The sequence below is a fragment of the Eublepharis macularius genome, chromosome 4 (assembly GCF_028583425.1).
Source record: "Eublepharis macularius isolate TG4126 chromosome 4, MPM_Emac_v1.0, whole genome shotgun sequence".
In the NCBI taxonomy this organism is placed as follows: Eukaryota; Metazoa; Chordata; class Lepidosauria; order Squamata; family Eublepharidae; genus Eublepharis; species Eublepharis macularius.
In genome coordinates, this window is record NC_072793.1 from 36,555,782 (window position 1) to 36,575,382 (window position 19,601).

The window sequence follows — 19,601 nt, forward strand, 5'->3', positions numbered from 1 at the left end:
ATCAGCTCGGAAAGCAGTGCTCATTGCAAGCTGGTCTCCCCGTCCCAAAGGCACTGAAGCTTGATGTATGATATGCTAATATAGGAAGCGTGTGAAAAATGCATGTGTTGGAGAGAAGGTGCCAAGACCCACGGGTGGCTTAATTAGAACTGGGAGAAAACATCGGATGTTGTTTGGGGGATTCTTGGCATGTTAGCTTCTTGTGTCTGGAAACCTATATGCCTTTTTGGTTATAATCCACAACCCGTATCAGCTTTCTCCCTGTAATGGTTTACCAACTGAGAAACAAACCCCTTCTAGTTTATGAACATTATGAATAACTACTGCTCGCATTTTCATGTTTCCCTCCAAGATTCTGAGGGCCAGATACTTCTTGGGTTTTTTTTGAGTGAGAAACCCAAAAGAATCTGCATATGGCATTCAATTATTTACTAGGTAGCATAACCATGATGACACGGTATTTAAATAAAAGAATGCGCACATTTCATTCCAGATTAAAATACAAGTGGCCCCATCATCTTAACGTATCTGCCACCACACCCTCCACAAGTCAATTCCTAGAGAAGAACCTGAAAACAAAATGAGGATTCACTGTTCTCAGTATTCTTCCATTAAGAGAATATTAAAACTAAACACTACCCCCAAAACCTTTCACACAAAAGTGAGCTACATTAGATAGTAAGGGTAAAGGTAGTCCCCCTGTGCAAGCACCAAGTCATTACTGACCCATGGGGGAATTTCACATCACAACATTTTCTTGGCAGACTTTTTATGGGGTGGTTTGCCATTGCCTTCCCTAGTCATCTACACTTTACCCCCAGGAAACTGGGTACTCATTTTACCAACCTCGGAAGGATGGAAGGCTGAGTCAACCTTGAGCCGGCTACCTGAACCCGGCTTCTGCCAGGATCAAACTCAGGTTGTGAGCACAGCTTGGGCTGTAGTACTGCAGCTTACCACTCTGCGCCACAGGACTCTTGATTCTTCCATTAAGATAATATTAAAACTATACACTATCCCCAAAACAACCCTTCACACAAAAGTGAGCTACATTTGGTATCAACTATGAAAATAGCAATGCAGCGTTGTCAATAATTTCTCAGGAAGACATGGGGGGCTGTGGTGTGGGTTCTCCCTCAGATATGCTTTATGAAAACTGAGTAATTATGATGGAACCTCGCATCACCAAACACCAAAGAAGAGTTAAAGAACATATGAGAGCAGATTGGGGCAATCCAAAAATTTGCCTGTGTGTAGGAGACTAAAAACTTTACCTGGTACAAAAAGTTTAATGGAGATTTTACACAACATCAAACTCTGAGAGGTAAGCAGCAAACTGTGTGTAGTCAAGCAACGTGCCAATGGAACTCTTTGCAAGCCTAAAGTAGCAGAAATAGTCTAGCAGTGTCATAGGGGCACTGATTAGGGGTGGGTGGGAGCAGGATTGCCACAAAGGATGATGTGGCACAGGCTGGGCCTTTTGTTCAGGGGGAAGTGCTATAAGAACATACAAGAATACTAGGCAGAAGATCATCATCACAAGCAATTTAGAGAAGGGGCATTTACTAACACCACTGAAAAGCTCTGCAAAACAGCTTGTTTGTATTCCTCCTGAATTGCCACCACTAAAATGCCCATTATATGACAAGCTGAAGAGTTTCTAATACGCTGACAACACATTAAAAGCCTATTTCTTCAAGCATTTAGAATAGATCCAAGGCTTTCAACACACATATCTGAAAAGTTGCAACCTGAGACTTCAAAAAAAAGGCCTGCTGCCTGTCCCCCTACCCCAGTATATCTGTATCCTCAACTGAAACACTACAACCAAAAAACCCAGATGTCCATTTTGACATCAGAGCAGGAAAGCAACAACCATCAGTCACAGGAGCCAAAGAAACACCTAGACCTAACCCCCAGCAGGGGTATCGTACTACTTGAAGCCAAAAGCAATTGCAGGGATGTGAAAGTCAGAAATGGAGTGCCTCATATTTTCAAAACCGTGTCTTATATTGGAAACACATGTTCCTGGAAAAGGGGAATAAACCAAGCAGACTTCTAGGCACCGATTACCGTGCAAACAGCTGGGTGAGAGTCAAGCTGCAGGGCACCATTAGGAAGGCTCTGTCAAGCAGTTTAATGTTTCAGTGAGTACATATGTGAGTTCCCAAGGAGGGCAGTCTATGGAACAGGTCCTTTACTAGACAACTGGGACTTAGTGCCCAAGCACATGGCCCTAACAGAAAAGGATGTGTGTGGTTATGGGTGGTGCCTGAAAAATGGAAGGCAAGAGAAGTCCTTGTTTGGGAAAATGCAGCACTAATGAGAGCCATTAAGCCAGCCTCAGAGATATAAAAATGGCAGCCAATAGAAAACAAGCATCTAGAACATGGGGTATGGCATTTGCTTAGATCCTTTATGACAAAGGGTGGCACAGTTAAGAAAGAGCAAACATACGAGTGACCGGTAGCAGGGATGAAGTATATGCAGCAATGGACCCTGGTGTCTGGTATCCGCTTCTTCCGGTTAATATTGAGCTCCTCCTGGAGGTATTTCTCATACTGGTCATTGATGAACTTCATAATGGGTTGCCAACTGTGAAAGAAAAAATGTATGTAAAAGAAGCCAAATCTATACTACACGCTTTAGTGTATATTCAGAGGCGGAATGTGATCCTTGATTTTAACCCACTGAAACCAGTCTGAGTTAATTCTAAGTGGATCTAATTCATGCCTTGGTATCTTCTATACATTCTCCCATCACAGGATGAAACTCATTCTGTAGCAGGTAGCTGGCAAGGTGTGAAATTGCATGAAAATGGCAGATTCTCTATGAATCTATGAGTTTGGCCCTGACCTTCCAGAAATGAGGCCAGAGCTCACTCAGAGAAACTGCAGCATTTCCACCACATCACAGCCTGTGTCCTGTTGCCATGGCGGCCATTCTGGGATGGGAAAAAACAGAAGGCATTTAGAGAAGTTCAAGATGCATAAATTCAGTCCAAAACCTGACCATAGACCAAGAGCTCAAAAGGAAGCTATTAAGCCTACATGCACTTTAGCTTTGTGTCTCCATGTATTGCTTTGCACATGAATTAATTGAGTCAAGGAGGCTCTAAAGATAAATTAAAAACACAAGCCAAAACACACAATTCTACAAAAAGCCCTAACAAATAGCTAGAAGCAGCAAAAAATAGAAAACAAAACAAAGAACAGCAACAACATCACTTATGTCAAATTCACTATTTATTCCACCATTTTCCAAGGGGAGGGCAGGTTTCCTTTCTCACTGAATATCTTCAGTGGAGCAACAGGATTTGATTCCAGTGGCACCTTAGAGACCGATATGATTTTCACGGTGTAAGCTTTTGGGATTCAGAGCTTCCGTCTTCAGATCTGACTCTTGAAAGCTTACACCTTGAAAATCTTGTTGGTCTCTAAGGTGTCACTGGAATCAAATCCTGCTGTTCTACTACAGACCAACATGGCTACCCATCTAAAACTATCTTCAGTGGAGCAGGAGTTGCCATCAGCCAATTCCTGCACTGAAGAACCCTTTCTGTGGTGTACAGCACAGCTGCATTTTGGCTGCATGTGGAATTTGTCATATATCTGCTATGACGGCAGTCTCATTTTATGTAGAATTCTGCATGAGGGTGCTGGTATCGTGGAGGAAGTCATCCATGGAAGCATACATTGTATATGCTTTGAATTTTCCTAGGGTTTCTGTCCCGGTAGGCTGATGCCCCCTTCCTCTGATAAGTTGGACCCCAAATTCAAGACAGGAAAGAGAAATGAAGCAGATTGCATGCAGTGCATTTGTAAAAATAGAAAAGAGTCCAGTAGCACCTTTAAGACTAACCAACTTTACTGTAGCATAAGCTTTCGAGAATCACAGTTCTCTTCTTCAGATGCATGAAGAAGAGAACTGTGCATCTGAAGAAGAGAACTGTGATTCTTGAAAGCTTATGCTACAGTAAAGTTGGTTAGTCTTAAAGGTGCTATTGGACTCTTTTCTATTTTTGCTACTACAGACTAACACGGCTAACTCCTCTGCATTTGTAAAGACTCACCCATTGTTTACATAACTTTGGAAGGCTAACTACAATCGAACAGTTTGAGAACCTTGGTCCAGAGAAAAATAAAGGTTATGCAACTGTTTTCTATTATACCTACAGCTACCTACCTTCTGAAGCCACAGAGCCTTCTGACACAACACTAGTGATGCATGTGAGCAGCACTTGTTCCTATGAATTTCAGGAGGAAATACTATCCTATTTCTACTTAGAAACTCAATTAGGATGATGATTTCTCAAGAGCCATGATTTATTGTCATTGAAGAACTGCAAGTCTTTGTTAGTACTCGGAATCCCCTAGCATTTTTTCTGTTCAGCTTCCACTGTCATGTGACTGGGAAAGTTGAGTACTATAGACCTCTCCCTATCCTTTCTAAGAAAAGGAACTGTGAGCATCAACCAACTCTTTTGTGTTCTAATAGAAGCCTTATTCTCACTGCTTGTAAACATTAAATTTTTCTCTCCCTGCTTCATAGCCCAAAGTTCTCTCTTGAACAACTCACCCAGAAACAAAGACTGGTTGCACTAGAGAGGCACTGAGTGGTGAAGTACTCAGTTCCTGTCTGTTCTGAGGTGGCCTGCTGGAAAGCTTCCCAAACCACTCCACCCTCTCTCCAACCTCTCAACGCAGAGTGGCCTTTGCACACTTCCTCCTTTCCACAGCCACTTACCAGTTCTCATTGTTGATGTGGTCTCCAAAACCCGGAGTGTCAATGACAGTCAGTTTCATACGGACACCTTTTTCCTCTATATCTGAAACAGAAGAACAAATGCAAGAATAGGTCACCACAGACAAATGCTTTATTGGTGCAGAAAAATCCCTTCATGCACACCCTTTTTCCAGATGTGTCAAAAGGGCCTTTGAACCTAGAGGCCTGTAAATGCTTCAGAAATCTTGTTTCCCAGAGAGCCAGGTGAAGGAAGGGTTTTATTCAGACCCCTCTCCCATCTCTCAGGAGTCCCTCTCTCCCCTAACAAGATATTCTCATTATCTCTTGGCAAGGGTTTACCATGTGTGATGGACTTGATTTCAATTGTCTTGGGGATACGCTCTTCAGAAGTTGGCTGCACAGATTTGCGGCTGATTTTTGATTTGAAGAGGGTGTTGATTAGAGTGGATTTTCCCAGGCCACTCTGACCTGAAAAACAGCAGGATGCACATATATCAGAAAACTCATCTGTTTCACTACTAAGGTCATTCCACATCTGGTCTCATGGTCTGCTGTACTGAATTTAAACTGTATTCTGATTCCATTCGAAGATTATACACAATAAAGTATATAGCTTATCCTCAGCTAAAGCAAATTTGACAATGTTGGTTTTGTCCTGTTTGGCAAAGAGAAGCTGTTTTTTTTTCTCCTCACAAAACTATATTATATGGGAAGATTTTATATTTAATAATGCCTACGATAAAATGCATCTGAATTGCAAATGGATCTACAGATTACATTGCAAAACAACTCTAATCCAACCAACATATTCAAATACAAAAAAAACCTGTCACAATACAATTTTTTCTTCAACAACAACAACAAAAAGAACTATCTTTTAGCCTTATTGTCTTCTTGGAGATGGTTAGCACTAAAGAAATGTGATTATATATTATGCAACATTGCTTGCAGACTTTGCTGAAAACCTATGGATTCTTCTCGTAAGGTTCCATATCTGAATTCCTTAGGATAAGATGGATGAAACTCCATCATGATAGACTGAGTTTCTGTTATTAATTGGTATGCTTCCCCAGGGCTTTTTTTCTGGGAAAAGAGGTGGTGGAACTCAATGGGTTGCCCTCAGCGAAAATGGTCACATGGCTGGTAGTCCTGCCCCCTGATCTCCACGCAGAGGGGAGTTTAGATTGCCCTCCATGCTGCTCCAGCGGTGCTCCAGTTGCGCGGAGGGCAATCTAAACTCCCCTCTGTCTGGAGATCAGGGGGTGGGGCTACCAGCCATGTGGCCATTTTCAAGAGGTTCTGGAACTCCGTTCCATCGCATTCCAGCTGAAAAAAAAGTCCTGTGCTTCCCCTCCTCCAAGGAGCCCAGAGGCACACAAGAGTTCTGGAAGGTACATTAGGTTTACAGACACTTGCCCAAGACTTTTAACTGAACAGGGAAGAGGTATCCCTCGTACAACCCCTATATTAGGTGCTGACCATTATGAAATGACATTTCCGAGTATCAGCTGAGTCTAATCTATGAAATTTCTATCCGTAGATTTAAAAATATTGAAAAACAGTCAAAGGAATATACCTCAGTTATACAAAGCAACGAATTATCTCCTCAGCCCAATGAAAAAGCTGCCCCTATTAAAAAAGCTGACCCCATCCTCAAGATATTAAATTACCTCTCATCTTACTTTATATTTTATTATCTAGCATTATTTTCCTTCTTCTAATCTATAACTTCTTTGTTCCATAAATCCAGCTGTTTCCTGGGAGAATGGGCTTGAACCCATGGGCACACACAGACTAACTACTACGGTATTTGAAAGGTATCCATGGATTTTTCAGTAAGTATTGAAGAACAGGTACACAAATAATCCAGCATTAAACCAAAAACTTAATTGTAGGCTCATAAAGGTGGGAAGCTACTTCTTTTAGAGGGATGTAGCCATCTCCTGTGGACCCAAATTCATTTAAATTCAAATAAGGCAAAGAGGTCAAAAGTTTCAAGTTAGGAAACAAGTGATCATCCCTGTTTAGGCAACACAATTCCAGGAGACTATCACAGTGGATAGTCATATTTAGAGATGGGCACGAACAGCAATACGAACTTTAAAAAGCCATGAACAGCCCAATTAGCTGTTCACGAACAAGCTGTTTGTGAGGCCCCATTCTAAACGAACAGGTGGTTATTGCAAACCTCATTCGTTGCTGTTCGTCAAGCCAGTATGGCACCTGCAATCAATTCCCTTGGCAACCGGAGGCAGGGACTGCCTGAACTCTGAACTCCTGCTGTTGCCCTAGAAACCCCAATCTAAGCCCAATTTAGCTTGATAGGCAGGTCTTCCTTTCAAGTGTGGAGCTCCAAATTTGTTACAAGGAAGCAAAGAGCAGGGGGGAGGGGGGCTCCCAGCTCTAGTTTTGCAGACAGTGAGGGAGAGACAGTTGCTGTTGGCTTTTTGAGAGAGAGACAGGGAGAGTGCATTGGAGCTTGAATTTTCTTTGTGTGTGATGGGATAGGGATCTACCTCTTCAAGCTGCTGCCAGGCTCTGGGCCAAGCTATTATTTATTACTGGTACCTTTCCTGCTGCCTGCTCAGGTAGGGTTTCTGGGAGTGGTGTGGAAGGGATCTTGATGGCTGGAGGAGAGCCTGCTGGCTCCCACAAACAACGAACAACCAACATATTCATGACAGGATCATGTTCGTCAGTGTTCATTGTTCATGGATGGCAACGAACAACGAACACCATGTTTGTTTTTTCTGCTTGTGCCCATGTCTAGTCATATTCAGTCCATGGACAAAAGGTACATGGTTTACAGATATCCCATCTGCTAGGAGAGCAAGTCAATTACTTTTAAAACCCAGACTGAGGACTTTTGAAGTAATTTCAACAGTTTGCCTAATGCATACTCACTGCTTCCTTCCAGTTTCCCCTCATGGTTTAAAAGAACCAGAAAAATCAGTGCATGCAGCCATAACTGATCATGTGCAGCAACACGATAGATGGGATGGATGTAAGCTTCTGATATATTACTCTGGCAGGCCCTCAAAAGGGGTGGCTGATTTGCCCAGGAAAGAAGGACTGGCTGGCTGCTTCTAGTTCCCCATGTACTGCTCCCTCCTAAAGATCCCATTTTGCAGTAAGGGGGAGAGCTCCAAGGTTAGTGCTGGAATAATCAGCCACCCACTGAAAATATATTTCCAATGTAATGTGAAATGAATGTCAGGAACTAAAAGGACTGATAACCAATAAAGGGCCTTCTACAATCTGTTCCACAGCACCAAATTTAGCTGGGTCCAAACACACACAAAATCACAGCACAGAAGAAATATTGAGACTGTGAAGAGAACAAGCACCCTAAAATATATAAACATCTGGTTTGGTTTACAGACGACATGAATGAGGATATTTAAGCCAAACTTTAGCTGACTGAGCAAAGTTTTACTTAACAGGTAAGAGGAAACAGTCCAGAACTGCTGGAGTGATTTCAGCTAGGAGCTGACGGGAAGTAAGAGAGACATGAGGTTCATGAAGAATAGAAACATTTATAGGTATGGATCCAAGACGGTTGTTTCCCAGGGGCTCAGAATGTGAGAGTGAGAGTGAGAGCAATGTGGAATTGCTATCCAACTTTGCTAGGAAACATAAAAGACGGTCTAACACTAGCAGTATGTTTTTCATCTTTTTTTTGCAGTAAACCAATTGTTCATTCATCCTTCCTAGTATTCTGAGTTTTTTTTATTTTATTAAGTTTTTTAATAAAAAATATGACAATACCAAACCAATACCAGTGTATATACAAACTTCTCCTGAGTTCAGCTTAATATAATCTTTGTTTCTTCATAGTACATGTCATGAATTAAAATCTGCAAAACATTCGTCCCTCAAAGCCAGCAAAACTCTTAATTCTTTCAGAGAGATCAATGAGGATAAACCACAGCACATGGATGGCTCCAAGTAGTCCATATTCATGCTTCATTTCAACTTGACTGTGCAAGGTAGGAAGACTAAACCTGTGAACCTCTCTGCAGGAGACATCTTACACAGGGACGCTGAAGTGTAGGGAGATGCAATGTGACCCGGGAAGAGTAATTTTAAAAGACAGAGCTGGTGGAGATCCCTCCTCAGAGGGTTTGTTAATTTCATCTTGGCCTCAGGGAAGGGGAGGTGAAACTGATAGAGCCTTAGGGGAGGAGAAGATGAAATTAACAAACCTTCTGAGGAGAGATCTCACAGGCTGTCTTTTAAAACTACCCTCATGTAGAGAAGTGAAATTGACAGAGACTTTGGCTCTGTCTTTTAAAACTATGCTTCTCGGCTAACATTGCATCTCCCTATACTTGAGTGTCCCCGTGTAAGATGTCTCGTGTAGAGAGACTCCAAGTTAAGAGAAATGGTAGGTTAATCTGAGTTCTATTGTGCTACATTAATCTGTGTGCTGACTCATCACAGCCTAGCAGACATGAATAAAATTTACAAGGAAGAAAAAAGAAATAATGGTCCAAATGAAATACTGCAGTTTTAATTCCACAGACAACTTCACCAATCTGCTAAACTTCCCATTACATTTTAATATCCTCCAATGTCTACCATTTTATCTACACAGCAATATCGCTTGGGAGGTTAATTAACCAAAGATCTTTGTGCTAAGGTGTCCTCAAACCTAAGTCTAACACTCTTAATTACTATACCATACTGCCCCTCAAAATACTTTGTGTGCACACATGCATGCACACACAAGAGGACTGAAGCCAACATAGTCTTCCAGAGTTATATGCAAACTGTGTGTGAATATTTTATGGCTCAGAAGTAACAAGGGAAGCAGATCCATTGACATATTCCTGGCAGTGTCTTCCATCAAGCCACAAAAAGAAGGATGGAAGAATTCTAAGCTGAATACTTCACTTCCTAAACATCTCAGGTCAATACACGTTGCAAGACTATAAAAAACTGAAAACAAACCATTTCTAGTAGATAAAACAAAAAACTAATAAAATTCAAATATTCATTTGGATCAGTTAGGTCAATGAGAATTAAATGTCTACTATTTAGCTCATGGCTTGGGCTAAACAAGCATTAAACATTACCGGTACATTCCACAGTAAAAGGTCAAAAAGAGCAAACTAGTATTTTAACAGGACCAATTCAGAGTAGGAATGTAGACAGTTTGGTTAAGAGCGGTGGAACTCTAATCTGGAGAACTGGGTTTGATTCCCCACTTCTCCACTTGAAGCCAGCTGGGTGACCTTGGGTCAGTCACAGCTCTCTATAGCTCTCTCAGCCCCACCCACCTCACAGAGTGATCGTTGAGGGGAAAACTCGGAAAGCTGCAAGGTGGGCCATCTCTCTCCCTCAACTCAAGAAAAGAGAAGAGAGAAAGACAGGCTGCATCTGTACTGACATATAGTATTGCAGAGCTCCATTTAGAAGGATGTGCCATGGCTGGTTGGGCTTCTCTCTCCAGTAGGAAACAAATGTCACTCCATGGCCAGTCTTCAAGGCAATAGTCTGTGGGCTAAGATTCTCTCACTCATCTATGGCCGTTTTCACACAGCCACATGCCCGGAAGATCGCGCACCATCTCCCGGGGCACGTGTGAAAATGGCCTAGATTTAATCATTTCCTATAGGGGGTGGGGGAGTGCACGTTTGATGTATATAATATCAACTCCTTTCATTAGATCCCCTCCTTCCATTGGATTTGGGGAGGGGATAAATCTGGAGCAGCTCAGGCAAGTAAATTAGAGAATGGGTTCTCTTCCACTCCTGTTTAGTTACAAAAACTTACAAAGGCTCTTCTCTTCTCTGAAAGAAAAAAAGCATAAACTGATACCAGTGAGAAAATTGACAAGATCTCTATGGCATGAGGAAATGATGCCAGAAAAAATTAATGTGCATAAGATGATTTATCATAATATGCTCACTCTGTTTTCCAGCATCCTAGACATTCTACTGAACTAGAAACATTGATTGTTAATTGTTGTAAGTAATCTTCCTACACATGCAATGTATATGAATGCACACATGGGCACTGTAATGGATGGATGAATATAACTTAAAGAAAACACAGGATAACCTGTTTGAAGTGGGCAATAAGAATCCAATGGCTGACACTTTTTCTTTGATTAATGAGGAAATAGGAGATGTAGATTCAATTCACCGATTTCACTCAATTTGCTATCTTATCACTGTTCCGATATTGTTTTCTAGCTTTCCTCTGCACCCAGTTCCAGTTTTGTCCACTACGCTAATTTTACTGAGGGGAACAAAAATCCGTCATACTTTTCAAATAATTGGTCAAAAGTCTTCTTCGAGGGAAGAAGGCTTTTGACTAATTTCTGATTGGCCCAGGAAAGGAACTCCCAAACAAGAGGGAATGCCCATAAATGGTGAAACTGGGGTAGGGAGCAGGCTGTTTGCCAGAGTTTAGTTTATTTAGTTAGTTTATTCTGTAGCTCTTTGTTGGATTTCCAACAATGCTTTGGATAAGCTTCAGTTTTCAACAAGGGGCAGAACTATGACCCATCTCTAAGAACACACACACTTTCACTCGATAGCAAATGGAAATCAGTAGCCAAAAACAGAGGAACAGTAACCACGGATTATAATAGAACTAGCAACTATAATCTGCTTTGAACACTTTAAAATGCACTTAGGACTGCCTTAAGGACTGCCTCTTCTCTGCTAAAACAAGACCAGAAGCTGATTGTGATACAGATCATGAATTGTTAACGTCAAAAATTAGAATAAAGATGAAGAGAAACTCTAAAGGAAACATAGACCCGAAATATAATCTAAATAATATTTCTGAAGAATCTCAAGACCATGTAAAGAACAGAACTGCATTACTAACAGTGCAATCCTAAGAAGAGTTACCCCAGTCTAAGACCATTGATTTAAATGGTCTTAGAATGGAGTGACTCTGCTTAGGATTGAACTGTAAGTATAATTGATCATGAACCAAAAGAAATCTGGGCTGAAACCAGAGATACTATCAAGGAAGAATGTGCAAAGTATTCCTGTAGCCAAAAGAAAGGAGAAGTCTAGGTGGATGACTGATAAAACCCTTAAAATTTCTAAAGATAGTTGAGAACCAAAGCAAAAGGTGCCAGAAATAGTATCAGAACTCTAAACGTAGCTTTTAAGTGACATGCACGCAGACGCAAAGAAATCTATTATAATAACCACTGCAAAGAAATAAAAAGAACAGATCGGATCCACAAGATCCAGGAAATCAAAGGGAAATTCAAACCATGGCAAGGGATGCTGAAAGAACAACATGGAAATACAATATCCAATCAGGACAAAGTAAAGGAAACATGGAAACAATATACTGAAGAGATGGAACTATACAGAAAAGATGGAATAATGACAGATTCCTTCAAAGAAGTTTTGATGAATAACCAGAAATCTCAGAAAGTGAAGTGAAAGCTGCACTCAAAGCAATCGGGAGACACAAATCACTGGGAGTAGATGGAATACCAATAGAGCTATTTCAAGCTACAGAAATGGAATCCATCAAAATCTTAAGAAGAGTATGTCAACAAATCTAGAAAACAAGACAATGGGCCACCGACTGGAAATGCTCAGTCTACACTCCAATTCCAAAAAAGGGGTATGCCAAAGAGTGCAGCAACTATCAGACCATCACATTCATTTCCTATGCAAGCAAAGTGATGCTCAAAAGTCTACAGCAAAGACTCTTACAATACATGGAATGAAAAATGCCAAATATGCAAGCTGGATTCAGAAAAGGAAAAGGCACTAGAGATCACATTGCAAATTTAGGGTGGCTCATGAAGCATATAAGGGAATTTCATATGAAAATCAACCTGTGTTTTATAGATTCCAGGAAATAATGCTAGGAAAAGTTGAAGGTAGTAAGGAAAAAGGAAGACTCAAATCAAGGTGGCTTAATTCAATGAAGGAAGCCACGTCCATCTGTTTTTAAGATCCGAGCAAATCTGTTAATGATAGGACGTTCTGGAGGTCTTTCATTCATAGGGTCGCCGTAAGTCAGAAGCGACTTGAAAGTTAAATAACACACACACCAACTCTGTTGTTCTTCAGAGGCCTTGCTTCAGGTGCCCCTGCCATCTGAGGCTATGTGGGTGGCAATCCAAGAAAAAGCCTTTCCAGTTGTGGCACTGAAACTTCATGACTCCCTCCCCAGGAAGATTCACCTGCCTCCCTCTGTCACCGTCTTTTGACAGCAGATGAAGACTATTTGTTTTATTTGGCATACCCCCAGTATATTCTTATTGGCCCTCCTCCCTATTTGTGTGTATGTGTTTGCATGTCTATATGTTAAATTTTAAATGCAATTTAAACGTTTTAATGTCTGATGTTCACTGCCTTGGAGGCCCTATTAAGGTGGAAAGGAGGCATATAAATGTTTTAGATAAATAAATCAGAAGTGAGCAAATCTCCATTTTCCACATGGTAAACAGGGTCCTTTGAATTTGCCTACATGCTAATGGGAAGCTGGAAAGCATTACTCATTTCCTATGTGCCAAGCAAATAATACCAGCCTGTAGTAGTGCTGCTACTACTGGCTAGAGAGACAATCTAATTTAAATGCACGATGAAGTGCTGCAGGTTATCATGTGGTAAGCTTGTTTGGACTTTCCCTTCTGAGCCGTTACAATGCAGGGTGGGCTTCTTTGTACACAGAGCCCCATGCAGCTGTGTCCAAGAAAGACTACTAAGGCTGGAACAGAAAGCTAAAGGAGGTGGCTCCAACTGCTCCACTATGTCTGAGACATGTAATTGACAGTTCCGATTGTGTCACAAGCTTCCCACCAGCTTCACCACAGGCAAAGCAGTAGGAACCACAGATCTTTGCATACCTTTCAGATTTTCACTTCCGGTGATCTACTTGGGTCCCAAGCTTCATAACACTTGGATCACACGTTTCTTCACTGATCCTCTGCCATTTGCAATAAAATTCTTAATTAAAGGATAACTGGGTTCTATTCCCTTGAAACAGCATAGCAGTGACACGAAGAGGCAGCGTATAAAACTGAGAATGATTTTCAGTTTTAATTCTGTAATTTTTCATCTGAACCTGTGGCTCAAGGATCTCTTTTCCCAATACTGTAAATCTCAACAATACAGTAGCTACTTACTTGGTTATTCAAGATTCCACAGAAACCATATTTTATACCCCATAAAACCATTCCAGCTGGCAAGCAGTCAAGACAGCCGCGGAACTCACACCAGCTCTCCTTGTGTCATTTTAATCACACCATTTGAATAAGTGTGTCATTTTCTCTCATTCCAGCCCATTAGTTAGTGGTTTGTACCTTGCAGGAAAAGTTCCATGGCGTGGAAAAAAAGAAAGTAATTTTTCTCAGGGCTGTTCCCTAAAATAGAGAGCCTCTTTTCTCTAAAATGAAGTGTCTTATGAATAGGACCGTAGCAAAAAAAGGAATGACTACATTATCTTCAGGAACTGCCTATTAAACCCTGGTCACCCCAGTCAGTATTAAAAGTGCATAATCACTTTGACAACCAGGCTACAAGATAGCTGCAGTTAAACCTGAAGCTTTATTAGATTTTTAAATCATAACACTCCATATTCCCAATATAATTGTCGGTAAGCTATCCCTACCGCAAGGATAGGAAGAATACTGTCCAAAAACCGTAATATAAGTAGCTATCCCATAAGGAGAACTCACTGAACAGCTCTCATGGGGAAAAGACTCACCAACTACCATTATGTTGAACTCAAACCCTTGCTTCATGGCCTTCCTCCGCATCTGCTCAAGGATGGCATCTATCCCAACATAGCCAAAGTCGGCCATTGGTTTCTCTGTCCGCGTTGGTGCAGCTTGCTTAAGGGCAGCATCTCGAGGGGCGTCTGTCATGCTGCCTGGGTAACTGGGAATGGCCTCTGAACCTGTTAGCAGAAAGGGAAAACATCATACTTAATAATAATGGTAAATAGAAACAAAAAGACATTTAGAAATGGAGAAATGCTACACTACAGAATACCTTAAGGACATCCCTTTTGCAAATGTAAATCTGCTTAAACAGTATGACTTACATCTGAGACACGATTGAGTAAGGCACGAGTTATTGAACTGAGGTGGACTGTCTCAAGGGACAGGGTTTAACTGCAGTGGTGCCCTCACTGAGCAACTTCCTCTCTATTATTATACATCGAGAGTCATTTTGACTAAATTTCAGGCACCAGGTACTCGTTTTTATTCCCACTGGTGCATAGCTACTTATAATTTAGTCCTGTTCGTTGACTCATTTTCTTGGGTTTTATTCCTCCTAAATTATTTCAATGTGTAATTTCTATCTTGTTTTTTTTTATTTGTTGCCAAATTGAAATTTTAAAAATTCTGTTTTACTGCTTTAATTGCTGCTTGGCTTTTATTGACAGATTATTTGTCGCTTGTCGTCTTGAGAACCTTACGGTTACAAGGCAGCTGGTAAATAATTTAAATAAATGCATGAACACTGAAGGGCCTGGACACCTCAGTCGCAGGAGTGGACTGTGTAGAACAAAGGCCAGTGAGATACCATCAGCTTGGATACCCTGACCCTCTGCACAGAGAGAGTTCAGCCCCTTCCTGGATTTGGACGTCTCTACGCTTCGATTTCTGATCTATTACGAAACACACAAAAAAACTTTTCCTTCTTTGCATAAATGGATATAGGAGCTTGGATTAACATACTGATCCCTACTCAAGCATACATTGTATGAGATTACTGTTGCTGAATAAACTCTTACTTTTCCTCTTTGCCTTGTACATACCATATCTTGCAACATGGAGCTTGGGATTTGTTTTTACTCCTGCTAGCACCTCTAGTGTATTGTACGTCTTTCCAGACAACTTGGACCCAGATTTGTGCCAATTCATCAGATCACTTTAAAACAATATGGCTGAATCCACACACCCGCGGAGCGTCCCGGCGTTGCGCTAAATGTTCGCTAAACACCCGGAAGTATAGCATCCTTCTAGCGCGATTTCTGAATCGCGCTAGAAAGACGTTACACTTCTGGGTGTTTAGCGAACATTTAGCGCAATGCCGGGATGCTCTGCGGGTGTGTGGATTCAGACTATGTCCATGGTGTTGGACGAGATGACCTCCAGGTCCTCCACAAGCCCTGTGATTCTAAACCTCATTCTAAAAGCATGTTGCAACAGACAACTGGCAATATTCCTGGATTTAAAAAAAAATCTTAGAGCAAGGAAGCCAAGATGTCTTTCAATGACTCCTGAGTTAGCATCATTTTCAGAAAGGGAGAGCCAAGTAATTTTCCTATTCTATCACACCACTAGGAAAGAAAGAATTCCATGTGGAATGAAACCACTTGTCATCAAATGGCAGGCTGTAAGCAAAACAAAACATATTTGCAGTCTTATCCATTTCAACTCACTCTGACCTAGGAGAGGATATGCAAAGAAACCAGAACCCCCACCTCTATCACTTTATACAGTTCCACAAAATGTACCCAGAGTTTGGCATCCCACGAGGCATAAAAACAAAGGAGACTCAATAGATAGGATCCACAAGGGAAGGCATTTGGCTGAAACTTCGGAGCTTCCCCATTCACATCCACTGAATCAGGCTTTCAGTACCTACACACCCACAGGTTATCACACAGGATTTGAACCCAAAAACCTCATGACCCATACACTGGTGATCCTTGTTTCAGGCTGCAGAACAGGGGCAACAAAGTATAGAAATTTTCTCTTCCAACAGTCTAGGCAGTCTCTCTTGCTTTGAGCATTCACTCTACCTCCATTTCCCCCTCTTTGTCTATCGTTAGAGCATCAGGTCTACTTTGAGCCTAGCTACTGCACAACTCGGCTTTTGGACAGCTGAGTTATGCTATGTGATGCCATGAACTGGGCATGGCTCTACTACTGTTTCAGACACAAAATGGGGAAATAAAATCAAGGAATGACACCCTCTACAACTTGTGTTATAAAAGACTTATGCAGGTGATTTTTTTAAAAAAAGTTCTTATTGCAAAGTGACACTTTATCACCAATAAACCAGAAAATTAAACGTTGCTGACGGCCAATTAATCTAACTCTAGTCCTCTTTCCCATGCTACTTTGGCAAGGCTATTTCTGATGTGATCTCATCATTTTTTTGTCTCCATGTATTCTTTTCTAAACACAATTCATCTTCCACATTTGGCTATTTTAGATAGATTAAGTAGAGTCATCCATTATGGCCTCTGGAGGGTGAGGGGGAGCTGTGTGCCAAATTTTTTTGCTTTGTGCAAAATGATTCAAGAAAAAAAAGTCTGCACAGAAGCAGTGACTGATTGCAAAGACATGCTGCCAGGATTTCCTGTTGTGGCGAAGAAGCGTGTCAAACTTGCTTGGCGAAGGAAGCCAACTCTCATATACAGAATGTTTCAAATTCCTCCTATCATCATCAATATATCTAATTTGCAACCTGGCTGAATCTGAGGATACTTAAATCCAGAGACTGGAACCAAGAGTAGACAAGACAGATCTCTCTACAAGCCAGAAAAATGGCCCAAGTTTGCAAAAACAACCCATCTGAAATCAAATAAATAAATAAATACAATGGGGGTTTAAACCTCCCTGATAAAAGAAGCACTTGTAGCTTTGTGAAACAGATGGCCTCAGTGGCCATTTCTAGGCAACCACAACAGTTTTGCCAGCATTCCAGGCTTGGTTTCTGTCAGTAAAAGGCAGAAGGAGGGACAGGGCCCTTTCTATTGCTCTTCTGGCTCTTGAGGGGGATTTCATCAGGGTCAGGCACAGCAGCAATCACAGGACAGCTTGCTGCCATACAACTTGCATCACTTACGCTCACCTAGCTGCCTGCTACCATTCTCCAGCTGCCTGGAGAACCAGTTTAGTGTAGTGGTTAAGAGCACGGGACTCTGATCTGGAGAACCGAGTATGATTCTCCACTCCTCTACTTGAAGCTAGCTAGGTGACCTTGGGTCAGTCACAGCTTCTAGAAGCTCTCTCAGCCCCACCCACTTCACAGGGTGTTTGTTTGTTGTGGGGTTAATAATAACATACTTTGTAAACTACTCTGAGTGGGTGTTAAGTTGTCCTGAAGGGTGGTATAGAAATCAAATGTTGTTCCTATTATTATTAAAACCAACCATCCAACAAACTGTATAGTAGAGTGGTTAGAGTTTTAGAGTAGGACCCTAGATCCCCATTCTAATGTGACCTTGGGCAATGTATACATTCTCAACCTAATTTACTTCATAGGCAGGGCTGATTGGCCATTAAGAACACCAGGATGCCTCCCCGTGGGTTATTGACCTCCCCACACTCCCAACCTGGGCTGGACCAAGGCTTGAGCTCAGTCCACCCAAGCTTAATGCAAGGCGGGAGAGGAGATGAAGAGCCCGCTTGAGGCAAGGTGGGGGAGGAGGCACCTGGTCTGCCTCAGTCCACCACAAGGCGAGTGCAGAAGGAGGTGCCCAGCCACCTAAACCCCATGCCGAGCAAAAGAGACAGAGCCTGGCTCGGCCCACCCAAACCCTGCATGAAGTGAGGGAGGTGGTACCCATCCCTTTCAGGTTAGTGAAGCTGCAGCATCAGCCTATATGAGGTGAAGGAGGCACTGCCCACTGTACACCCGGCCTGCCCGAGCCTATGCAAGGTGGGAAGGCAATGCCTTGCTAAAACAAGGAAGGTGGCAGCACCCAGTCTGGCCCAACTGAGTCCCATGTGATGCAAAGCACTACTTGCTCAGTCAGAGCAAGGGAAGGCCCACCAGGCCCACCCCAAGCCCCATATGAGGCAAGGGAAGTGGTGCCTGGCTAATTGATTAGGCTGGCTGCCTCTTCTTTCCTCTCTCCCTCCCTCCTTAGGGGAGTGGGGCCAGGGTGGACTGGGGGAAGGGCCCTTTTCTAGGGTTTCTCACTACCAGTCAGCCCCTGCTTACAGGGTTGTTCTGAGGATAAAATGGAGGAGATGAGAATAACGTAAACTGCTTTCTCCCAGTGTGGACAAAGGTGGGATACAAACAAAGTAAATAAATATAGCTGGGGGGGGGCAGATAAAAGTAGATTGCTTGGGGACTGGAAGAGAAGGAAGGGAAAGGGAAGTATAGGAAAGAGTGTGAAGAAGGGGATACAGGGGAAAATGAGGGATCCCTTGCAAGTCCTTGCAGCTCCCCCTCTGTGCAACTGGGCCTGGCCCAGTGATCAGCACCATACAACTGGGCCACAGTTTTCTCGGGCAGAGACTTCTGGGTGGAGGGAAGAAGAGAAAACTGAACACAAGGAGTGGATAGATAAAAGTAAGTTGGCTGGTGGGTGGGTAAGAGAGAAGGAGACAGGAAAAGGGGGGGGCTGAGGGGGCTTTCAGGGAAGGGGAAGAGGAAATAATAGGGGAGGAGGAAATGAGAGGCCCTCTGCAAGCCCTCGTGGGCTCCTGCTTAACAGAATCCTAGCCAGAAATACATTAGATAACAAGCACCAAAAAGTGCCAACTGTGGCACAGAGAAAGATCGACGCCCTGGTTCCACAGCAGCAGAGAATGTGCTTTAGCAAAGAGATGAAGAAAATGACCAATTATTCTACCCAGACGTGGTTCCACTGACTACTTCTTCTAACAGGAAAAGGTTGGTTTGCCGTTCTGTTTTGGTAGCAGAGTCACATCTCTGGGGAGCAGCTGCTCCAATGGTTTCAAGGTAGCCAAGTAGGGCTGCTTGAACAACCACCAGTTTGGCTCTCAATCTTTTCTGCAGCTGCAACAAGAAGCTGATGTTTCTAAGTCTGGCCTTGTTTGTCCGGTTGCTTTCCCCATATTCAAATTGCACAGTGCACTGCAATCAGCAGTGTTTCGCACACGTGCTTTCTCAGCTCAACTGAAGCACTGCTTTCCCCCTTCTCAA

General features: G+C 42.3%; 1 protein-coding gene across 5 annotated transcripts in view; it reads right to left on the minus strand.

Moving 5' to 3' along the window:
- The window catches only part of SEPTIN9 (septin 9), a 286,254-nt gene that overhangs the window by 15,164 nt on the left and 251,489 nt on the right, over positions 1 to 19,601 (minus strand). For all 5 annotated transcript variants that reach the window (XM_054975814.1, XM_054975816.1, XM_054975815.1 and 2 more), the window contains 4 exons: positions 14,446 to 14,637; positions 5,086 to 5,214; positions 4,747 to 4,828; positions 2,458 to 2,595 (listed from right to left, as the gene is read on the minus strand). In XM_054975814.1, the coding sequence (XP_054831789.1) occupies positions 2,458 to 2,595; positions 4,747 to 4,828; positions 5,086 to 5,214; positions 14,446 to 14,637 (541 nt within the window). The remainder of the gene's footprint in view (positions 1 to 2,457; positions 2,596 to 4,746; positions 4,829 to 5,085; positions 5,215 to 14,445; positions 14,638 to 19,601) is intronic.